The 17570-nt window shown below is 47.4% G+C and overlaps 2 protein-coding genes across 4 annotated transcripts in view; one reads left to right on the top strand and one right to left on the bottom strand.

Moving 5' to 3' along the window:
* Positions 1 to 634: 634 nt before the first annotated feature.
* Positions 635 to 7836, bottom strand: LOC131501555 (speedy protein E4-like). Its single transcript, XM_058711875.1, has 7 exons — positions 7690 to 7836; positions 7006 to 7203; positions 6309 to 6367; positions 5720 to 5805; positions 3158 to 3326; positions 2891 to 2995; positions 635 to 1013 (listed from the first exon to the last, which is right to left on the bottom strand). The coding sequence occupies exons 1-6, from the start codon at positions 7796 to 7798 to the stop codon at positions 2936 to 2938; spliced, it is 681 nt and encodes a 226-aa protein (XP_058567858.1). The 5' UTR covers positions 7799 to 7836; the 3' UTR covers positions 635 to 1013; positions 2891 to 2935.
* A 120-nt stretch (positions 7837 to 7956) lies between these two features.
* Positions 7957 to 17570, top strand: part of RBAK (RB associated KRAB zinc finger) — a 29441-nt gene continuing 19827 nt past the window's right edge. For 2 of the 3 annotated variants that reach the window (XM_058711864.1, XM_058711862.1), the window contains exon 1: positions 17069 to 17498. The gene's annotated coding sequence lies outside the window, so the exon portion shown is untranslated. Of the gene's footprint in view, positions 8304 to 17068; positions 17499 to 17570 lie in introns of those variants that run through there. The other variant, XM_058711863.1, reaches the window with a different exon arrangement.

Raw genomic sequence — 17570 nt, 5'->3', positions numbered from 1 at the left:
CGGCTTTAGAACTCTAGCTCAGGATTTGCCTTGTCTTCTATTGCTTTTTTCCATGTGAAAAATAACTCAGAATTATTTTTCAGAGTTACGAAATGTGGTTGAGTGATCACAACCCCATTAAGCAACATTATCATTTGACAGCAAACAGGTAGGGCAGACTTGGGATGACTATGAACATCATGAAGGTAAGAAGACTTTTTATCTTTATTATGTTTCCCCAAGATACACACTGTGGTATCCTCTTTAATAATCTAAAATAACATACAAATATGTCATCAAGGCAAGTTAAAAAATTACAACTGAATTCTCACAGTTGAATAATGAAGAGTAAATGTCAATTAAAAATGTAGTTACAAGAACTTGAGAGAACTATCCATCTGCTTATAATTGATATATTATATAAATATAATAACACAAGACCTATCCTGAAAATGTAAAGAAAATTATATTTACATATATGTAACACCTGTAATCTCATCACAAACTTTGTAGGAACAGCATGTTTTGAAACGTATGACTATTTCAGAACTATTTAAAATAAATACATAAACATAGAGTATAAAAATAAATATAATCATTCTAAGGGCAAGACTTTCAAAATAAACCAATGAAATTTATGGCATATTGTTAGGCTATCTATCACAAACAATCCTTTGGCTCTAATTTTACATTTTTGAAGTACTTCCCTCCTAATCTGCGTCCCAGTGCATAAAAAACGGGCCCTCCAACTTCTACCTCAGAGGAGATTTGAATTAAAACAATCTGAAATATTTGGTGGTGCCCTGGGAAGGGACAGACCCTGAACAAAACCCCGGTTTCTCATTGTCCTTCCATGGACTCCTAGACGTGCCCCCAACTCCTAGGAGTACAGTGTGATAACTCTATTCAGCTCATTCTAGAAGGTTCTAGGTTCTTCCAGATTATCTGTACAAGAGACTCCTCTCTTCCTTCCTCAGGCCTGTCATTAGCATCCGGATGGACTTCCTGCTGAAAACCTGCATCTCCCCTGGGCTCTGAAATTGAGAGAAAAAGAGGATGTCCGATTGATTGCAAGGAGGCAAGTCTCCAGTTAGAAAAGATTATTCACATTCCCAGTCAATTGTAATCAGAGTTTAGGCTGATTTATAAATCCATTTTTATCTTTAATCCTTCATTCTAAACCTCAGTTCATTTTCAATTTTGATCCTTGGTCTTTGGGGACCCTGCCTCCAAAAATGTCTTACTATGGTGAAGGTCAGGCCCAGTTATCTACATGCGCTGTAGCCAGGACTCTAGGTGATTCTTCTCAGGGAGTAATACAAACAGGAGAGAATGTTGCTTTAGACTCAATGCTCACCTTGGTCCTTTTGTGCTTCTTACGGTCTGAACTAATAACCATACTACAAACATCACCAACACAACAACATCATGAACCATGAGACCAGATGCCTAACCTCCCATTTGAACCCTGAATCCTAATGTTTAACCAAAGCAGTTAGTCCTAAATTTGGTCAGTGCTATATGGCCCGAGTGCCTGTGTCCACCCTCCCCCGCCAAATTAACATGTTGAGATCCTAACCCAAAAGGTGATGGTGTTAGAACGTGGCACGTTTGGGAGATGATTAGGTCATGAGTGGAGGCCTCATAAATGAGACTAGTGCCCTGATAAAAGAGACCCCAGTGAGCTAGCTCTCCCTTTCCGCTCTGTGAAGACGCAGCGAAAAGGTGGTGAGGACACAGTGAGAAGGTGGCAGTCTGCAGCCCAGAAAACGGTCTGGCATCTTGCTCTCAGCCTCCCAGTCTCCCAACTGTGAGAAAGAAGTGTCTGCTGTTCGTAAGTCTGTGGTACTTTGTTATAGGAGCCTGAACAGACTAAGAGAGCCAGTTCGCACAATTCGGACCACATCTTTACTTAATCCTCTGCCCAAATCTGTCACTATGTGTCGATCACAATAAGCCATGCTGAAACTGGTATTCCTTAACCTTCACTCGTTCTGACAAACTTCCTTGACCATAAACCTGAGGGGAAACGTGTGATTGAACAAGATAAGAGACTGTTCTGGAAGTGGGCCAGGTGAGGTGAAGAACACATATGTGGTCTGGCCATAAGCAACTTGCTCGAAAGCAAATTTGGATGAAGACATAGCTAGTCATAATTTATCTTTTATTACTGGACAGGTAGGCTGTTTCCATCAAATATCGTATTGTTAGACATTTATTTTGTTGTAAGTAAATCCCTAGAGTTAATAGTCTCTCAGGGATTAAAGGCCAAAAATGAGTTAAAACGAGAAAGTCAATGGGGCGCCTGGGTGGCGCAGTCGGTTAAGCGTCCGACTTCAGCCTGGTCACGATCTCGCGGTCCGTGAGTTCGAGCCCCGCGTCAGGCTCTGGGCTGATGGCTCGGAGCCTGGAGCCTGTTTCCGATTCTGTGTCTCCCTCTCTCTCTGCCCCTCCCCCATTCATGCTCTGTCTCTCTCTGTCCCAAAAATAAATTAAAAACGTTGAAAAAAAAAATAAAAAAAAAAAAACGAGAAAGTCAAAACATAATATACAGAAAAATTAGAAACTTTCCTATTTGACACAAAAAATCAACATGTCGTCAAAACTCTCATCCAGGCCCAATTGCTTTGGATGCAGTTATTTCAGCCAAGTCCATGCCTCTGTGACAAACTGGTTTTCCTGAGGTCTGGCACCCACATATCTCCCTGAGGTCGTGCCTGGTGTGTGGTTGTCAGCTCGTGGCTGGGACGTGAGTCAGCGTCTGGCTGTGTGGCCGCCCCCACTTCACAGCGTGTGGAAGGCTGATGTGTGGGATGGGGGGCAATGAGCATGCGTCCAGCAATTAGACTCCTCCGAGTTCCTAAGGGGACAATAAATCATTCTGCCTGTACCCTTGAGGACACAGACCTACCTTCTCTCAGGCCGATGACCTCAGGCCTCCGTGGTCCCGGGAACTCTAGGGCATGAGGGTGCGATCTCGCCCCCACACCCACAGCTCTGGATCAAAAGCCTGGATCTGGAAGACAGACGGCCCCCTGAGCAGACAACCTCCAGGTAGGCTCCCCTCCCTGCCACCGTCCAGGCTTTCATTCTTTCTCATCCCGAATCCCGTGTCCCTCCGTATTCCCCTCTGTCTCCCACTGGGCACCACCCCCCCAAGTCCCCACATCCCACCCACCTCCTCACACTCTTCCCGGGACACCCTGGTCTTCCAGCCCATGGATCGGATGAATTGAAACCGCAGTTTGTGAAACAAGGGACGCTGGGAGCGGTTCTTCCCGTACAGGAATGAAAAGATGGCCTGTTTGGGGGCCTGGTTATCTTCTTCCATATCATTGGCCACGTAGCTGGAGAGAGATGTCAGGTTGCTGGTCAGGAGCAGGACAGGCAGGACCCCCCCACCACACACACACACACACACACACACACACAAGCTCAGCTTCCCAGAAAGGACACAGGCTGCTCACTACCCAATGTCTCCAGATGCCACCCAGTCACCAGGAAGGCACTGCTGGGCAGAGACGTCTCCCACCGTGATGACAAGACAGAACTCAGCAGGGAAGCCGGTGGGCACGTCCTGCCCTGTGTTCCCAACCCCATGCCCGCCCCTTGCCCTTCACCGTGTCTGTGCACACACCTGTCTCCCTGTGTGGACTGGGGACATACACAGTTCCTGCGGCCAGGAGCTGAGTCCACTCTATTTCTGCAGAAAGTGGCTTTCCTACCAAATGACTAATGTAGGACTTGGTTCATGTGGATGCATTAGTTCAACATGCATTCTCCCCATCCTTCTTCTCATCGCCTCATGGTCCTTGGCACATAAGATACACTTGGGGAGTTTTTGTTCAGTGAATGAGTGAATGAGTGAATGAATGAATGCTTTCTCTCATGGTCAAGTGCAATACTGATTACCTCATTGGTTTAAAATAACTTAAACATTTGCAGAATGGAAGGGATTGTGTTGAGTGTTTGGAGAGGAGAGTGTGGAGGTATTTTGACAAGACCTGCCTTCAACAGGTGTCTAGTCTAATGGGACTGGGGAAGGGGGTGTGGGGGCTGGATAAGAAATAACTATAGTCCAGGGGCACCTGGGTGGCTCAGTCAGTTAAGCATCAGACTTTGGCTCAGGTCACGATCTCACAGCTCACCTTGTGAGATAGAGCCCCGCGTCAGGCTCTGTGCTGACAGCTCAGAGCCTGGAACCTGTTTCAGATTCTGCCTCTGTCTCTCTCTGCCCCTCCCCTGCTCATGCTCTCTCTCTCTCTCTCTCTCTCTCAAAAATAAACATTAAATATATTTTTTAAATAACTATAGTCCAAAATATCCATAAGACTAGCATTATTTTTTGAAAATGTTTTTTAATGTGTATTTTTGAGAGAGAGAGAGACAGACAGGGGGCGGGGAGTGAGAGAGAGAATGAGTGGGGGAGGGGCAGAGGGAGAGGGAAACATGGAATCTGAAGGAGGCTGCAGGCTCCAGGCTCTGAGCTGTCAGCACAGAGCATGACATGGGTCTTGGACTCACATACTACGAGATCATGATGTGACCCGAAGTCAGACGCTTAACCAACTGAGCCACACAAGCTCCCTGAAAATGTTTTTTTAATGTTCATTTATTTCTGAGAGAGAGAGAGAAAGAAAATGTGAGTGGGGCAAGGGCAGAGAGATGGGGGTACAGAGGATCCCAAGCAGGCTCTGTGGGGACAGCACAGAGCCGGATGTGGGGCTCAAACAACTGAACCATGAGATCATGACCTGAGCCAAATGCTCAACTGACTGAGTCACCTCAGTGCCCTATGAGGCTAAGATTTTAACAGAAGCGCTACTCAGGTACAAAAGTCAGGTCAGGGGAGCATCTGAAGATTTGGGAGTTGGAATCAACCTTGAGGACAGGTCATTTTCTTCAGGTGCATGTGTAAAATCAGCTAGACAGAAAACGCAATATAGAAACAGAGGGAAAGGTACTTGGCAGGTTGGGTGGAGAGGGTTGGATCCAAACTGGGAGCTCTGGCCTTGCCCAAGAGCGCCACTGGCCGGCGAAGTTGGAAGATGAAGCAAGAGAAGGGTGCTTTGGAAGGACTTGAGGCACATAACACCCGCTGGCTTGGGGACAGCCTTGTAAGACACCAGCAGGAGTGTTTACGGTAGGTCTGTGCTGAGTGCTGAGGGCCTGAACTGAAGCATTTGTGCAGGGAATGCGGAGAGGAAGACAATGATGGATGTCACTTGGGCTTCGCTCTTGGCTTGGGGCAGGGCAGTACACTTCCTTCCTTCTCTCCCCTTCGGATGGCTTTATGTTTTCTATTCTTCAGTCTCTTAACTGATGTTAGGGTTATTTGTGTTTAGAAAGAAAAGTATAAAAAACGCTATGCTATAATCCTATCGTTTTCATACACAGAATAAACAGTTTAAAAAAAACAGATTAAAAAACTAATCAGTTACAAACAGGTTTAAAAAAAATAGATGAGGGGCGCCTGGGTGGCTCAGTCAGTTAAGCATCTGACTCTTGATTTTGGCTCAGGTCGTGATCTCGTGGTTTGTGAGTTTGTGCCCCGCGATGGGCTCTGTGCCCACAGCGTGGAGCCTGCTTGGGATTCTCTCTCTCTCTCTCCCTCTCTGGCTCTCCCCCCTCAAAATAAATAAATAAGTTTGAAAACAACAGATGAAGGCCAGAGTCCCACTTCTCCCCTCCATCGTCACAGGGTGTTGAGTAGCACTGATGGCCGAGGCAAAATACTCACAGTGCTAGGAAGAAGTGGATTCGCTGGAACTGCCAGGAGAAGAGGCCAGCACGGCTGAAGTAAGCTATGACCATAGACAGGAGATACTGATGGGGAGAGGAAAAAAGCCATAAGACAGGGATCACATCCTAGGGGAGGGAGAAGAGTGGGGGCAGGACGTGGAAGGCCTCAGCAGGTGCTCATGCTCCCACATGTCGGCTGAACCTGCTTATTTGGTATCAGAAGGTTGGCTGCAAACCCAGGAAGTCAAGGGGAGAGTTTCTGGTGCTCCCAGGGTGGCTCGCTCTGCTGTTTTGGGGGCTTGTCTTTAGGATAGCCAGCCTCAGGAGGGTCTTTGATAAGCTGGAGCAAAGGGGAGCTCCCAGGAGCTGAGAGGAGAGGGGACTTAAGGTGATAACAGCCAGAGAGCCACAACAAGGGTTCAGATCCCAGAGGACCTGCAAGAAACCATGAGGCGCCTGGAAGGAAGTGTAGGCAGCATCAGGTTGGAGAGAGAAGGAGAGCTGAGGGTTCAGAAGGCATCCGCCTGCCCCGGGACAGACGTTGGAGCGAGCAGGAGTACATCTTAGTGGAGAGTGACAGACGATACCTTGTCAGATACCCTCAGGTTTTTGTCCCAGGCCAGGAATCTTTTAACGACAGGATCTTCTGTGGAAGAAGGCATGTGTTAGGTTGGGAACCAGAACTGGGTTAGTGTGGGAACATTCCAGAGTGAAGAGGAGAATGATGCTTCCCCTGAGGGAGCTTGTAGGATGTGGCCAAGGGTGAGGCTGATGGGCAGAGGTGAGAGACCACCACTCCCTGGCTAAGAAAATATGGTGGTATCCTTGTGGGGTGGCCAAGAGAGAGGAAGGATTCAGATCTTAAGTAAACAGTGGTGCTCTGTCATTATCACGTACTGCTGCAGGGACCATAGAGACCATAGAGTCATTCACCATCATTTTCTCATTTGACAGTGACCTCAGGGTACAAAGATGGCCTGTCATCCCCCTTCACACAGATGATGGCATTTAGTTTCAAAAGGCCACTAAGAGCTGAGATGTCCCAGGGGCATGACCAGAACCAAGGTTTCTTGTCCCAAAGACAGACCTTTCTCCAAGTGTCACCTAATCCTCTGTCGTTTTTAAGTGTCCCTAATGAGGATCAATATGGGGTCCTCCAAGGATGGAGAGAGAGCTCAGCAGCTAGCAGAGAATTCTTTTCCATTGGAAAAGTGTAGGCATTGGAAGTTTCTTGTTTTTTAAGGAAAAAAAAGAAAGGATAGGATTGGAGGGTGCTCTGCTTACCCAGCAGCCTGTTGAAAACCTCATGGTGCTCAGGCAGCACTGAAGACAACCGCTGTCTCTTCAACTTCATCTTGAGTCCACACAGCGTCTCCACGACCCAGATGTCCTCAGCCCCTGGGGCTGTCTCCTCCTCTGACTCCTCCCTTCTCCTCTTCCAACCACGGGAGGGAGGCGGGGGATGGGGGTCTACCCAGGGGGCTGAGTGAACAAACCAGGCTCCAATATAAAGCTTCTGTCTTTGGGATTCAGCCATTGGTCACCCAAGCCCCTCCGCAACCCAAACCTCCCCTCATTCTCTCCGACCTCAGAGACTATTGGCCTCTCCCAAACCATCTTTCCATCTTTCTGCCTTGTTGATATCCACCTGCCCCCATTCATCTTTGCCACTGTTCCATCCCCTGTCCTCGAAACTCTTCCTCATTATAGTTAATTTCTCCCATTGGAATAATGGAATAGTGGAATAATTTCCTCTCCTCCTTTATCTCATTTGAGGATCTCATCTTCTGACCCTCCTTCCTTGCCCCCCAGGTTTTCCTTCCATGGGGATATCCTTGTCCTTAGGTCCTGGCTCTCTGAATCTCTCCTGTCACACAAACCCTACTCACATGCTCCTTTCTGACTTCTGTACCCCTTCCTCCTTCCTAGTCAACACTCTCAAGTCCCTTCTTCCTCCTGCTTCCTCACCTGATGGTCCTGGGATTTCTTCACCCCTTACTGCCTCCAGGGGGTACCCTGAGCAGCTGGGCTGTGGGCTCTGGTCCTCAGACTGGGAACACGGTTGACAACCGGCCATGATTTCTCCCAAACTCTTTCTTCCCTTCCAGAAAACTTAGATTGTGTTCTGCTCAAACTCCTCTTCTGGATTCTGGCTGAACACAAGCCCGTTATCACTTCTCTAAGCTGGGGAAAAGCTGGAAGTGAAGAAAAGCTCTGAGAAGATGCTGTTGTCCACCTCCGCTGCTAAGCAGTATGGAGTTTGATCCTTCCAATCAGGAAGGTCAGAAGCCTCTGATGTCATCGGTCATTCCAGCCTGGCAACCAGTTTGAAGGAAAACACGCGTAACTGCCAGACAGGTGTCCACTTTGGAGATCGGGGTAAAGGATATCTCCTGCCACCAACCCAGCCTTGGACCGTCCTCCAGAACTGTCCTCCAGAGTCTGGACCACTCTCCAGCAGATGCCAGGCTCCCTCCATGCTGAACTTGAACCATGTCAGACTCTCTCCACCCCTCTACTCCTATTTCAAGGCGCAGTCTGGCGGGAGAGGGAGGAAGCCAACAAGGAAATTTAGCAGGAAGGTAAGACCTTGTGAGAGTGAAATCAGTATGTAAAGAAGGTCCCAGGGACATTGATTTGTTGGGTTAAAAGCTAGTTCAAAATGCCGAATTTGACAGAGCTCCTGTGCTCGATGTTTACTGACACTATGTTTACTGATGCGATTCTGGGCTGGAGGGACACTCATGCTCTACCAAGCCCAAGAGACTTTTTGGGGAGACTGTTTGAAGCGTGCTCACACACGCTTCAAATGGTGTCTACAGTTTCTGAAGTCTATGGGTCGCTCCAAACCTGCCTGTCAGTTGCCATTAATCAGCTCCGGTCTGCAGCTAAAGTTTGTGAGCATGTGTATCACTCCTGACCCAGAAATTTCACTACCATTTGTGTATCCTAAGAAGAAAATGGCACACGCACAAGAAGACTAAATGGAAAAATCGCCAGGACAGAATCTGTTTTATTGAAGTGGGGAGACGCATGAAAGTGTGGATGTAGTAATGCGGATGGCCAACTGGTTGTCCCTGTGGTATCAGAGGAAGCGTCGTCTGAACCTCCTTCCTCCTACCTACCTCCTACCTCTGCTTCTCACCCGGGCATCTGAGACTTGCCCTTTCTTCCTTTCCTTTCCTTTCCTTTCCTTTCCTTTCCTTTCCTTTCCTTTCCTTTCCTTTCCCTCCCCTCCCTTCCCCTCCCCTCCCCTCCTCTCCCTTCTCTCACCTACCCTCTCTCCCCTCTCCTTCCCTCCTGTCCCTTCCCTTCCCTTTCCTTCCTTTTCCTTTCTTTCTTCCTTCCTTCCTTCCTTCCTTTTCTTTCTTTCTTTCTTTTTTCTTTTTCTTTCTTCTTTCTTTCTTTCTTTCTTTCTTTCTTTCTTTCTTTCTTTCTTTTCTTCCTTCCTTCCTTCCTCTTTCTTTCTTTCTTTCTTTCTTTCTTTCTTTCTTTCTTTCTTTCTTTCTTTCTTTCTCTTTTCTTTCTTCTTTCCTTCCTTTCTTTCCTTCCTTCCTTCCTTCCTTCCTTTTCTTTCTTTCTTTCTTTTTTTCTTTTTCTTTCTTCTTTCTTTCTTTTCTTTCTTCTTTCCTTCCTTTCCTTCCTTCCTTCTTTCCTTCCTTCCTTCCTTTTTCTTTCTTTCTTTCTTTCTTTCTTTCTTTCTTTCTTTCTTTCTTCCTTCCTTCCTTCCTTCCTTTCTTTCTTTCTTTCTTTCTTTCCTTCCTTCCTTCCTCTTTCTTTCTTTCTTTCTTTGGTAAAATAACATAACATAAAATTCATCATTTTAACCATTTTTAATGGTATAATTCAGTGGCATGAGGCACACATACATTATTGTGCTATTGCGCTGCCCTCAGCACCATCCGTCTCCAGAACTTTTTTATCTTGCCTGAAGCTGCAACTCTGCACCCGGTAAGGACCACCTCCCCACCTTCCCCCACCCCGCCCCAGCCCCTGGCAACCACCATCCTACTTTCTGTCTCTATGGACACGGCCACTTCCAGGTACCCCCCATCATGGAAGCATGCAGTGTTTGTCCATTCGTTTCTGACTTATTTCATTCAGCAAAATGTCCTCAAGCCTCATCCATGTTATAGCATGTCACAGTTCCCTTCCTCTTAAGGATGCGTAATAGCCATCGTGTGTCTACATGTTTTTGCGTGTTCCTTTCATAATAATATGATAACAATATGATACACATATGTATTTACATACCGCATTTAGTTCATCCATCTGTTGATGGACACCTGGGTCGTTTCCACATCTTGGCTCTGAGTCCTGCTTTCCATCCGCTGTTTGAACTTTGATGAGAAGCACATCTGTTATTCAGGATGGGCCTAGAGTTTTATTTTGTATTTTCATCACTTACGTATTTCTAATTAGCCCCACCCAGGCATAAGTGAAGTCAAATCAGTTCACCCAGAAAACAACGTGGAGGGTTCTCAACACAGAACTACCATATGATCCCACAACCCCACTTCTGGGTATATACCGAGAGAAAATGAAAGCAGGATATTAAAGAGATGTCTGCCCTCCTGTGTTCACTGCAGCATTATTCACAATAGCCAAGATAACCTGTGTCCATCAACGGATGGATGGCTAAAGAAGGTGTAAGGTACATGCATGGAGATCTGAGGGATATCCTGCCATTTGTGACAACACGGATGGACCTCGAGGGCATTGTGCTGAGTGAAATAAGCTAGACAGAGAAAGAGAAATACTGCGTGGTATCCTTTATGTGTGGAATCTTAAAAAAAAAAAAAAAAAGGTCAAACTCATAGAAACAGAAGGTAAAAGAGAGGTTTGCCAGGGTGCAGACTTTCAGTGATAAGATGAATGAGGTCTAAGGATCTCAAATAAAACATGGGAACCACAGTTGATAACACTGTGTTGTATAAGTGAAATTTGCTAAGAACTTAAGTGTTCTAACCCCAAAAAAGGTGAGCATGTGAGGTGATCGATATGTTAATTAACTGGATGGGAAGAATCCTTTCATGGTGGATACATATATCAAATCACCTGGATGCACACTTTAAATATCTTTCCACTTTTTGTCGGTTTTACCTGAATAAGGCCGAGATCGTTAGAAAGTAGTTGATCCAAGGCACAGGGACTGAGCGTCTCCTTTGTTTGCGATCATCAACTTTCAGACTCGGACGAGGTCTCAGAGAACATGCAGACAGCCTTGGGGTTCCTGCACAGTATCCTTGGGCCTGGGGCCCTCCCACAGCTCCCCACTGGTGGAAGAGGCACTGCTGTGTGAAGGACACATGACTCATCCCTGGAGAAGTTCAACTCCTAGGAAGCCAGTTTGCACTTAAATTTCATTCATGATGCTTTCAGCCATCATAGCTGGTTGGGTCCTTCCATAACAAAATGGAAGGCCACTCTTCCTCCTGATGAAGCTAGCTTCCCAATACTAGAAGGCAGATACTCTGTCCCTATTCAGGTTTCTCTTCTGTGCCATGAAAGCCTGGATTACTTTGAAGAAGGGGATTCTTCAAGACAGTTTGCGTAGTCCTTTCTCCCCCACCACCTTGTCTGGATGTTCCACAGTTAGGCAGTTCCCATCCTAAGATACACTGTTGGTACATTGCCCAAAAATGGGCTAAACAGCTCAGATGGGGAAGAGCAAACTGTTACTTCTTCTCTGTCTCTTCCCCCCGTGGAGGCAGTTTAATATAACAGTGGCTGTAGCTACTGCAGAAATACTGGCAGGATGAAACAGAAGTGCTTTGCAAATGCAGTCCTTCTGGCGTGAGGACCACATGGGGAAAGTAACTGAGATACGGATACCGGATCCAGCCTCATTGGTTCTAGTTCAACAGAACTGGGGTAGGGCCCACTTTAACTTATTGTTTTTTATTTTACTTTATTTATTTATTTATTTATTTTTTAACATTTTTTTTTTTTTTTTTTTTTTGGGACAGAGAGAGACAGAGCATGAACGGGGGAGGGGCACAGAGAGAGGGAGACACAGAATCGGAAACAGGCTCCAGGCTCCGAGCCATCAGCCCAGAGCCTGACGCGGGGCTCGAACTCACGGACCGTGAGATCGTGACCTGGCTGAAGTTGGACGCTTAACCGACTGCGCCACCCAGGCGCCCCTGTTTTTTATTTTACTTTTTAAAGTTTATTTATTTATTTTGAGAGAGAAGGAGCAAGCTGGGGAGGGGCAGAGAGGGAGGAAGAAACAGGATCCCAAGCAGGCTCCACACCATCAGTACGGAGCCCAGTACAGGGCTCAAACTCACGAACCTTGAGATCATGACCTGAGCTGAAATCAAGAGTCAGCCACTTAACTGACTCAGCCATCCAGGCGCCCCTAACTTATTTACTGATGCACATTCAGATTTGGAAATCTCTCTGTGGGACATGCCACCCAGGTCAGGGTAATAGGGATCCTTTTTTTATTTTTTTTTAAGTTTATTTATTTTGAGAGAGAGAGTGAGTGGGGGAGGGGCAGACAAAGAGAGAATCTCAAGCAGACTCCACGCTCAGCACAGAGCCCAACATGGGGCTTGATCCCGTGACAGTGAGATCACAATATCCAGAGTCAGATGTTTAACTGACTGAGCCACCCAGGCGCCCCAGGGCAATGGGTGTCCTAAAGAAAGCAAAGCCACACTTGCATGAAATAAGCCATGATCTATACCTGACATGCCAAGACCACGGCCAGGCCTTGAGTCCAAGGCTGAGGGGTCCTTTGGAACCAGCCTTCAATCCTCTGGCCAGTTTATTGGTGACAACCTGTCCAGCAGCCTGGGTGCCGATTTGGATACATAGACCCATGAGCAGAGTTCATCCTGAGTGACTGTGCATGTATTGGTGAAAAACTGCTCTCTCCACTAGGAAGTCCTGTCTCGTCAGGGGCTGCTCACCCTGGCCTGTCATTCTCTAGTGAGTGATGGTCTCTGTACTTCCCTCCTGTGACCTGTAAGACCTAGAGAAACCCCTAGGAAGACGACACAGAGTGTCTGGGATGGGGAGATGGGATGAGATTCTTGATACTGACCTCTAAGATCTGGTGTCAGAAGCTAATCATTAAAGTCTTTAACTTTTTTTTTTTTTAAACAATTACATGTCAAGTTTTAAACACTGTGTTAAATTTATTTACAGATTTTTAATGTTTATTTCTTTTTGAGAGAGAGACAGAGTGCAAATGGGAGAGGGTCAGAGAGAGAGAGGGAGACACAGATCTGAAGCTGAACTGTCAGCACAGAGCCTGATGCAGGGCTCGAACCCATGAACCGGGAGATCATAACCTGAGCCAAAGTCAGACACTCAACTGACTGAGCCACCCAGGCGCCCCTTGGTCTTTAACTTTTATGCTCCCCTCCACCATGTCTGACACGCTCTCAGTGGGTCCTAAAATCATGTTAGTTGTAGTCTGATATCATTGCCTCTCTTAAGTGCTATAAAATGTTATCTACACACCAATGTGCCCGTTTATGGTTTCAAATCTTGTTTTGAGATAAAGAGTTATCCTTTATAAGGCATTTTCAGGAGGATTGTCTCATTTTCTTTGTTGAGTTGAGAAGACAGGGTTCTGGGATTTGTCTTTTTTAAAAATTAATTTATTTGAGAGAGAAAGAGACAGACAGACATTGGGGGAGGGGCAGAGAGAGAGGAGAAAGAGAATACCCAGCAGGCTTCATGCTGTCAGCACAGAGCCCAACACAGGGTTCGAACTCACAAACCATGAGATCATGACCTGAGCTGAAATCAAGAGTCAGGTGCTTAACCAGCTGAGCCACCCAGGCGCCCCTGAGTTTTGTCTTTGAGAGACAAAGGATGTGAAACTCAAAAGACTGAAGCAGGATCCCAGGTTTCACCTCGACTGCTCTGATTCAAGTCCTATATCCCGTTCATCCCATTCTCTTCTCCATCTGCCCAGACAATCTGGAGGACATAAGCCAGTTAGTATGATGTGCCTATCAAAAGATGGAGGTGGGGATGGGGAATGGGAAAGTAGTGGTTCTATTATAAACTAGTATGTGCCCTTGGGCAAATCCTTCCTCCTTCCAAGCCCCCATTTCTTCATCTATAAAATAAAAGGTGTAGATAAGATGATCTTTAAGGGCCTTTCCCACAGCATAAGCAAAGCAGTGAGAAAGCACTTGTAGTGAATTTGATGTGACCGGGTACACGAATGCTGTGGGTGAATTGTGTGCCCCTATCCCCACCACCCTGTTCATGTGTTGAGGTCCTAACCCCCTAGTACTTCAGAATGTGATCTTATTTGGTGGTTAGGTCTTTACGGAGGAAATCAAGTCTAAAAAAATGAGGCCATTAGGATGGGCACTAATTCAGTATGGGTGGCGTCCTTATAAAAAGGGGAAATTTGGACGCAGAGACACTGAAGTAGAGGTAAGACAATGTGATGACACATGGAGAGAAGATGGTCACCTCCAAGCCAAGGAAAGAAGATGGAGCACACCCGCCCCCACCGCCCTCAGAGGGAACCAGCCCTGTCCACGCCTGGATCTCAGACTCCCAGCCTCCAGAACCGGAGACAATGCACTTCTGTGGTTAAAGCCACCTGGTCGGTCTTACTTCATTACAGCTTCCCTGTAAACTGATCCAACCCGTATTTTGAATAAGAGGGAATTCAGATTTGACAGTTACTGTCCTGACACTTCTGGCGACCATTCCATTAAAGCAAGGCATGTCCCGAGGCTTCAAAGAAGAACAAGTTCTTTCAAACAAATGAGAAACTTGAACTTTTTTCTTAGCCTCTCACATTTCCTGGTCACGGTGAATATGTTAGTTTCGGGAAAAAGTGGGTGAAAGACTTCAAGAATGGTTTGGAAATCTTGAAGATGGGTGCTGGTATCTTAATAAAATTGACACATTGCAGAGAAAAGAAAACAAACAGGAGCAAACACAGGCCACAACTTAGAAAATTAAGGGTGGGAAGGGCTTCTTCAAGTACAATGTCAACACATGAGAAATGTGAGGAGAGCCTGAATGATTTGAACACAAAAAAATAATGTCCGTGTGATAGAAAATGAAAGTAAAAGATTAAGTTAGGAAGATTGATGATGAATTGGGAAAATATTTGTATTTTATACAAATACAGAAAGAGAAGGCTTTATTTTTTTTAATGTTTATTTATTTTGAGAGAGAGAATGTGTGAAGGGCAGAGAGAGAGGGAGAGAGAGCGAATCCCAAGCAGGCTGTGCACTGTCAGCACAGAGCCCCACGTGGGGCTTGATCCCATGAACTGTGAGATCATGACCTGAGCCGAAATCAAGAGTCGGACACTTAACCAACTGAGCCACCCAGGTGTCTCCACCCCAAAATAGAAAGCTTTATATTGTCAACACTAATAAGTGAAGCCACATTGAAAGGCAGGGTTCTGCTGCTTCTGGCCCAGGTGGAAACATAGGGTCCAGATTTGCCCTCCCAGCTTACATACATTTTTAGAAGGCGGAAATATATGGTATATGAAATGACAGGTTTTAGCCATTTGGAGAGAGGGGTGAGCCTTGAGAGTGTCCAGTTTGCCACCCAGAGAGTGTCCAGGCCAAGGTACAGGGGAGGGGGAGTGGGGGAGCCCAGTGGGTCTCTGAGTTGCAGGGACAGAGTTGCGTGTTGGGGCGCCCATGGCAGCCAGGGTTCACAGGCAGAGAACCAGAGTGGAGAGAGGCAGGAGGGCATCCCAGTCTTCGGCTGAAGACTGAGCCAGTCAGTGCGTGTAGGGGAGGCAAGAGCTGGAGGCTGGGCCAGGCGGATGGGCACTCTGCCTGTCTTCTCCAAGAAGCTCAGCGAAGCTTCCATCCTTTACCTGGTGAAAGTGGAAAAGAACATGGAAGAAATGTGTCTGGAGGTTCTCCTGGCTCAGGCCCAGGTGAGGTGTGGTCACCTCACTCAAACTCCAGCATTCAGTTCGTGAGAATTCAGGCACAGGCCACATTTAATAGCAACAAGAGCTGGGAAAGACTGTCCCTGGCTAAGTAGTCACTGCCAAGAGAAGCTTTGGGAGAAGCACGCATTTTGTGCGGGATTAGTTTGATGCAACAGCTCAGCTAGAGAAATCAGGAATGGGTTATGTGACCACTCATTTGCATGCATCAGTACCTATTACTACCATTTAAAAGAGCATTGCCTTGAGAAAACTTGAAATATAAATACCTCTGTCGATTGCATATGTATCTAAGTATCTTTAGAAGCTAAATAATTATCTTGCCAGCATTACAACCCAGGAAGGTTTTTCTTAAGGACCTGGGAGACATTTCTTTGAAATGTAAACCTCTAGGAAGATATTGTCCCTCTCTGTCACCACAGGGGGCAGGGAGGTCGTTAAGCATGGGCTCTAGGCACCTTGCTTTGAGCTGTAACTACCTTGTTGTTGGAGAAATGTGAATAGTTTGCTTTATCCTTTGAACAGAGACAACTAGCACGGATGGGCACCCAGATCACCAGGTGAATTTAGGATGAACTATGAAACATTAAGAAACAACTGGCCAAGAACATGGTTATATAATTTCACAATAATAATAATAATAATAATAATAATGATAAATCATCGTCCTTATCCAATTTTTGAAAAATGACGTTTTAACCTAACATAAACTTAATTCTCTTTGACAGGTAAGATCTCAGGTATCTTTCTTCTTCTTCTTCTTCTTCTTCTTCTTCTTCTTCTTCTTCTTCTTCTTCTTCTTCTTCTTTTTCGGTTTGTGTGTATTTCCTGATTGTTTTACAGTCTTTACGCATTAGTTGTGCAATCTGGACAAGCTACATCTTCTATTTTCTTCTCCCTCTTGGAAAAACCATGTGCCCATAGATACTATTACTTTATGTCATGGCTGGGTATTAATTGTATCCCAGCGTTTCAGTGAAACTTCTAATATTTCAGTGACGTGCACATGGTACACCCTTTCCTTGTCCCCTCCTGTTCGTGGGGAATCTCAGTGCCAACACGAAAGATCTCAGGGCAAGCAAAGGACCAGGGATCCAGGACGTAAACACAGCCCGCTACTCTAGGCTACACCTTCCCTTAATCCCTAACAGAAGCGAAGACAAATGGAAAATTGGGTCCCAGGTCCAGGCGGTCAATCCCCTCCACACAGCGCCCTCTTAAGCACCAGGTAGGGTGGAGACATTCGAGACGTCCCCTAACACGTGGGCGCTTAGACTTATGGGAAACAGAGTCCGGGTATTGGTCCCGCTCCCGAGCCGGACTCCCGTCAGGCGCACCGCCGGCGTCGTCCTGCGCATGTGCGACTCGCCCTGTGTGCGTGTTCGCGCACGCGCCGTGCCGCCGCGCCGCTCTCGCTTCCTGTCCGTGCCCAGGTCACCGCTGGCCGTGCTTCCCAGGCTTCGGCCTCAGGCGGGCAAGGACCCCGGGGCCTGCGGGGCTGCGCGCCGTCCGTCCGGGCCGGCACCCAGCGGGCGCAGAGCTGTGCGGGCCGGGCGGAGTCTCGAGCGGAGACCCCCCAAGCGCGAGCCCCGGAGCCCGCGGGCTGGGCCGGAGGGGCCGGGCGGCGGCACCGGCGGTGCAGGGCGGCGGGGCCCGGGCCCGGCCCGTTTGCACCCGCGGCGGTTCGGCCGAGGCTCGCGGGACGGCGAGGCCCCAGGCGGCCGATTCGGGCCCCGGGACGGTCGTCGGCCCGAAGTGAATTTGTCCCGGAGGCCCAGATCCGGCTCCTCGGGAACGGCGGCCCCGGGAGGCGCCGCGCCAGCTCCGGAGCCCTCGGGAGCCTCGGGGCAGCTCGGCAGGTCCCGACGAGGTAGGTCGTGGGCTTTCGGGTCTCCAGGCGGTTGTGCATCTTGTGGGCCGCGCCGCAAACCGAGGGCGCGAG

The sequence above is a fragment of the Neofelis nebulosa genome, chromosome 18 (genome assembly GCF_028018385.1).
Source record: "Neofelis nebulosa isolate mNeoNeb1 chromosome 18, mNeoNeb1.pri, whole genome shotgun sequence".
NCBI lineage: Eukaryota > Metazoa > Chordata > Mammalia > Carnivora > Felidae > Neofelis > Neofelis nebulosa.
This window is presented reverse-complemented; position numbering and strand designations above follow the sequence as displayed.

Bases quoted from the DNA above. Each gene is read 5' to 3' on its own strand.
- LOC131501555 (XM_058711875.1), bottom strand. From the start codon at position 7,798: ATGGCCGGTTGTCAACCGTGTTCCCAGTCTGAGGACCAGAGCCCACAG. The intron at 5,806-6,308 runs GTATCGTCTGTC...TCTCCCCATCAG, and splicing joins ACCTGAGGGTATCTGACAAG to TATCTCCTGTCTATGGTCAT. The intron at 3,327-5,719 runs GTGAGTATTTTG...ATCTCTCTCCAG, and splicing joins ATCCACTTCTTCCTAGCACT to CTACGTGGCCAATGATATGG.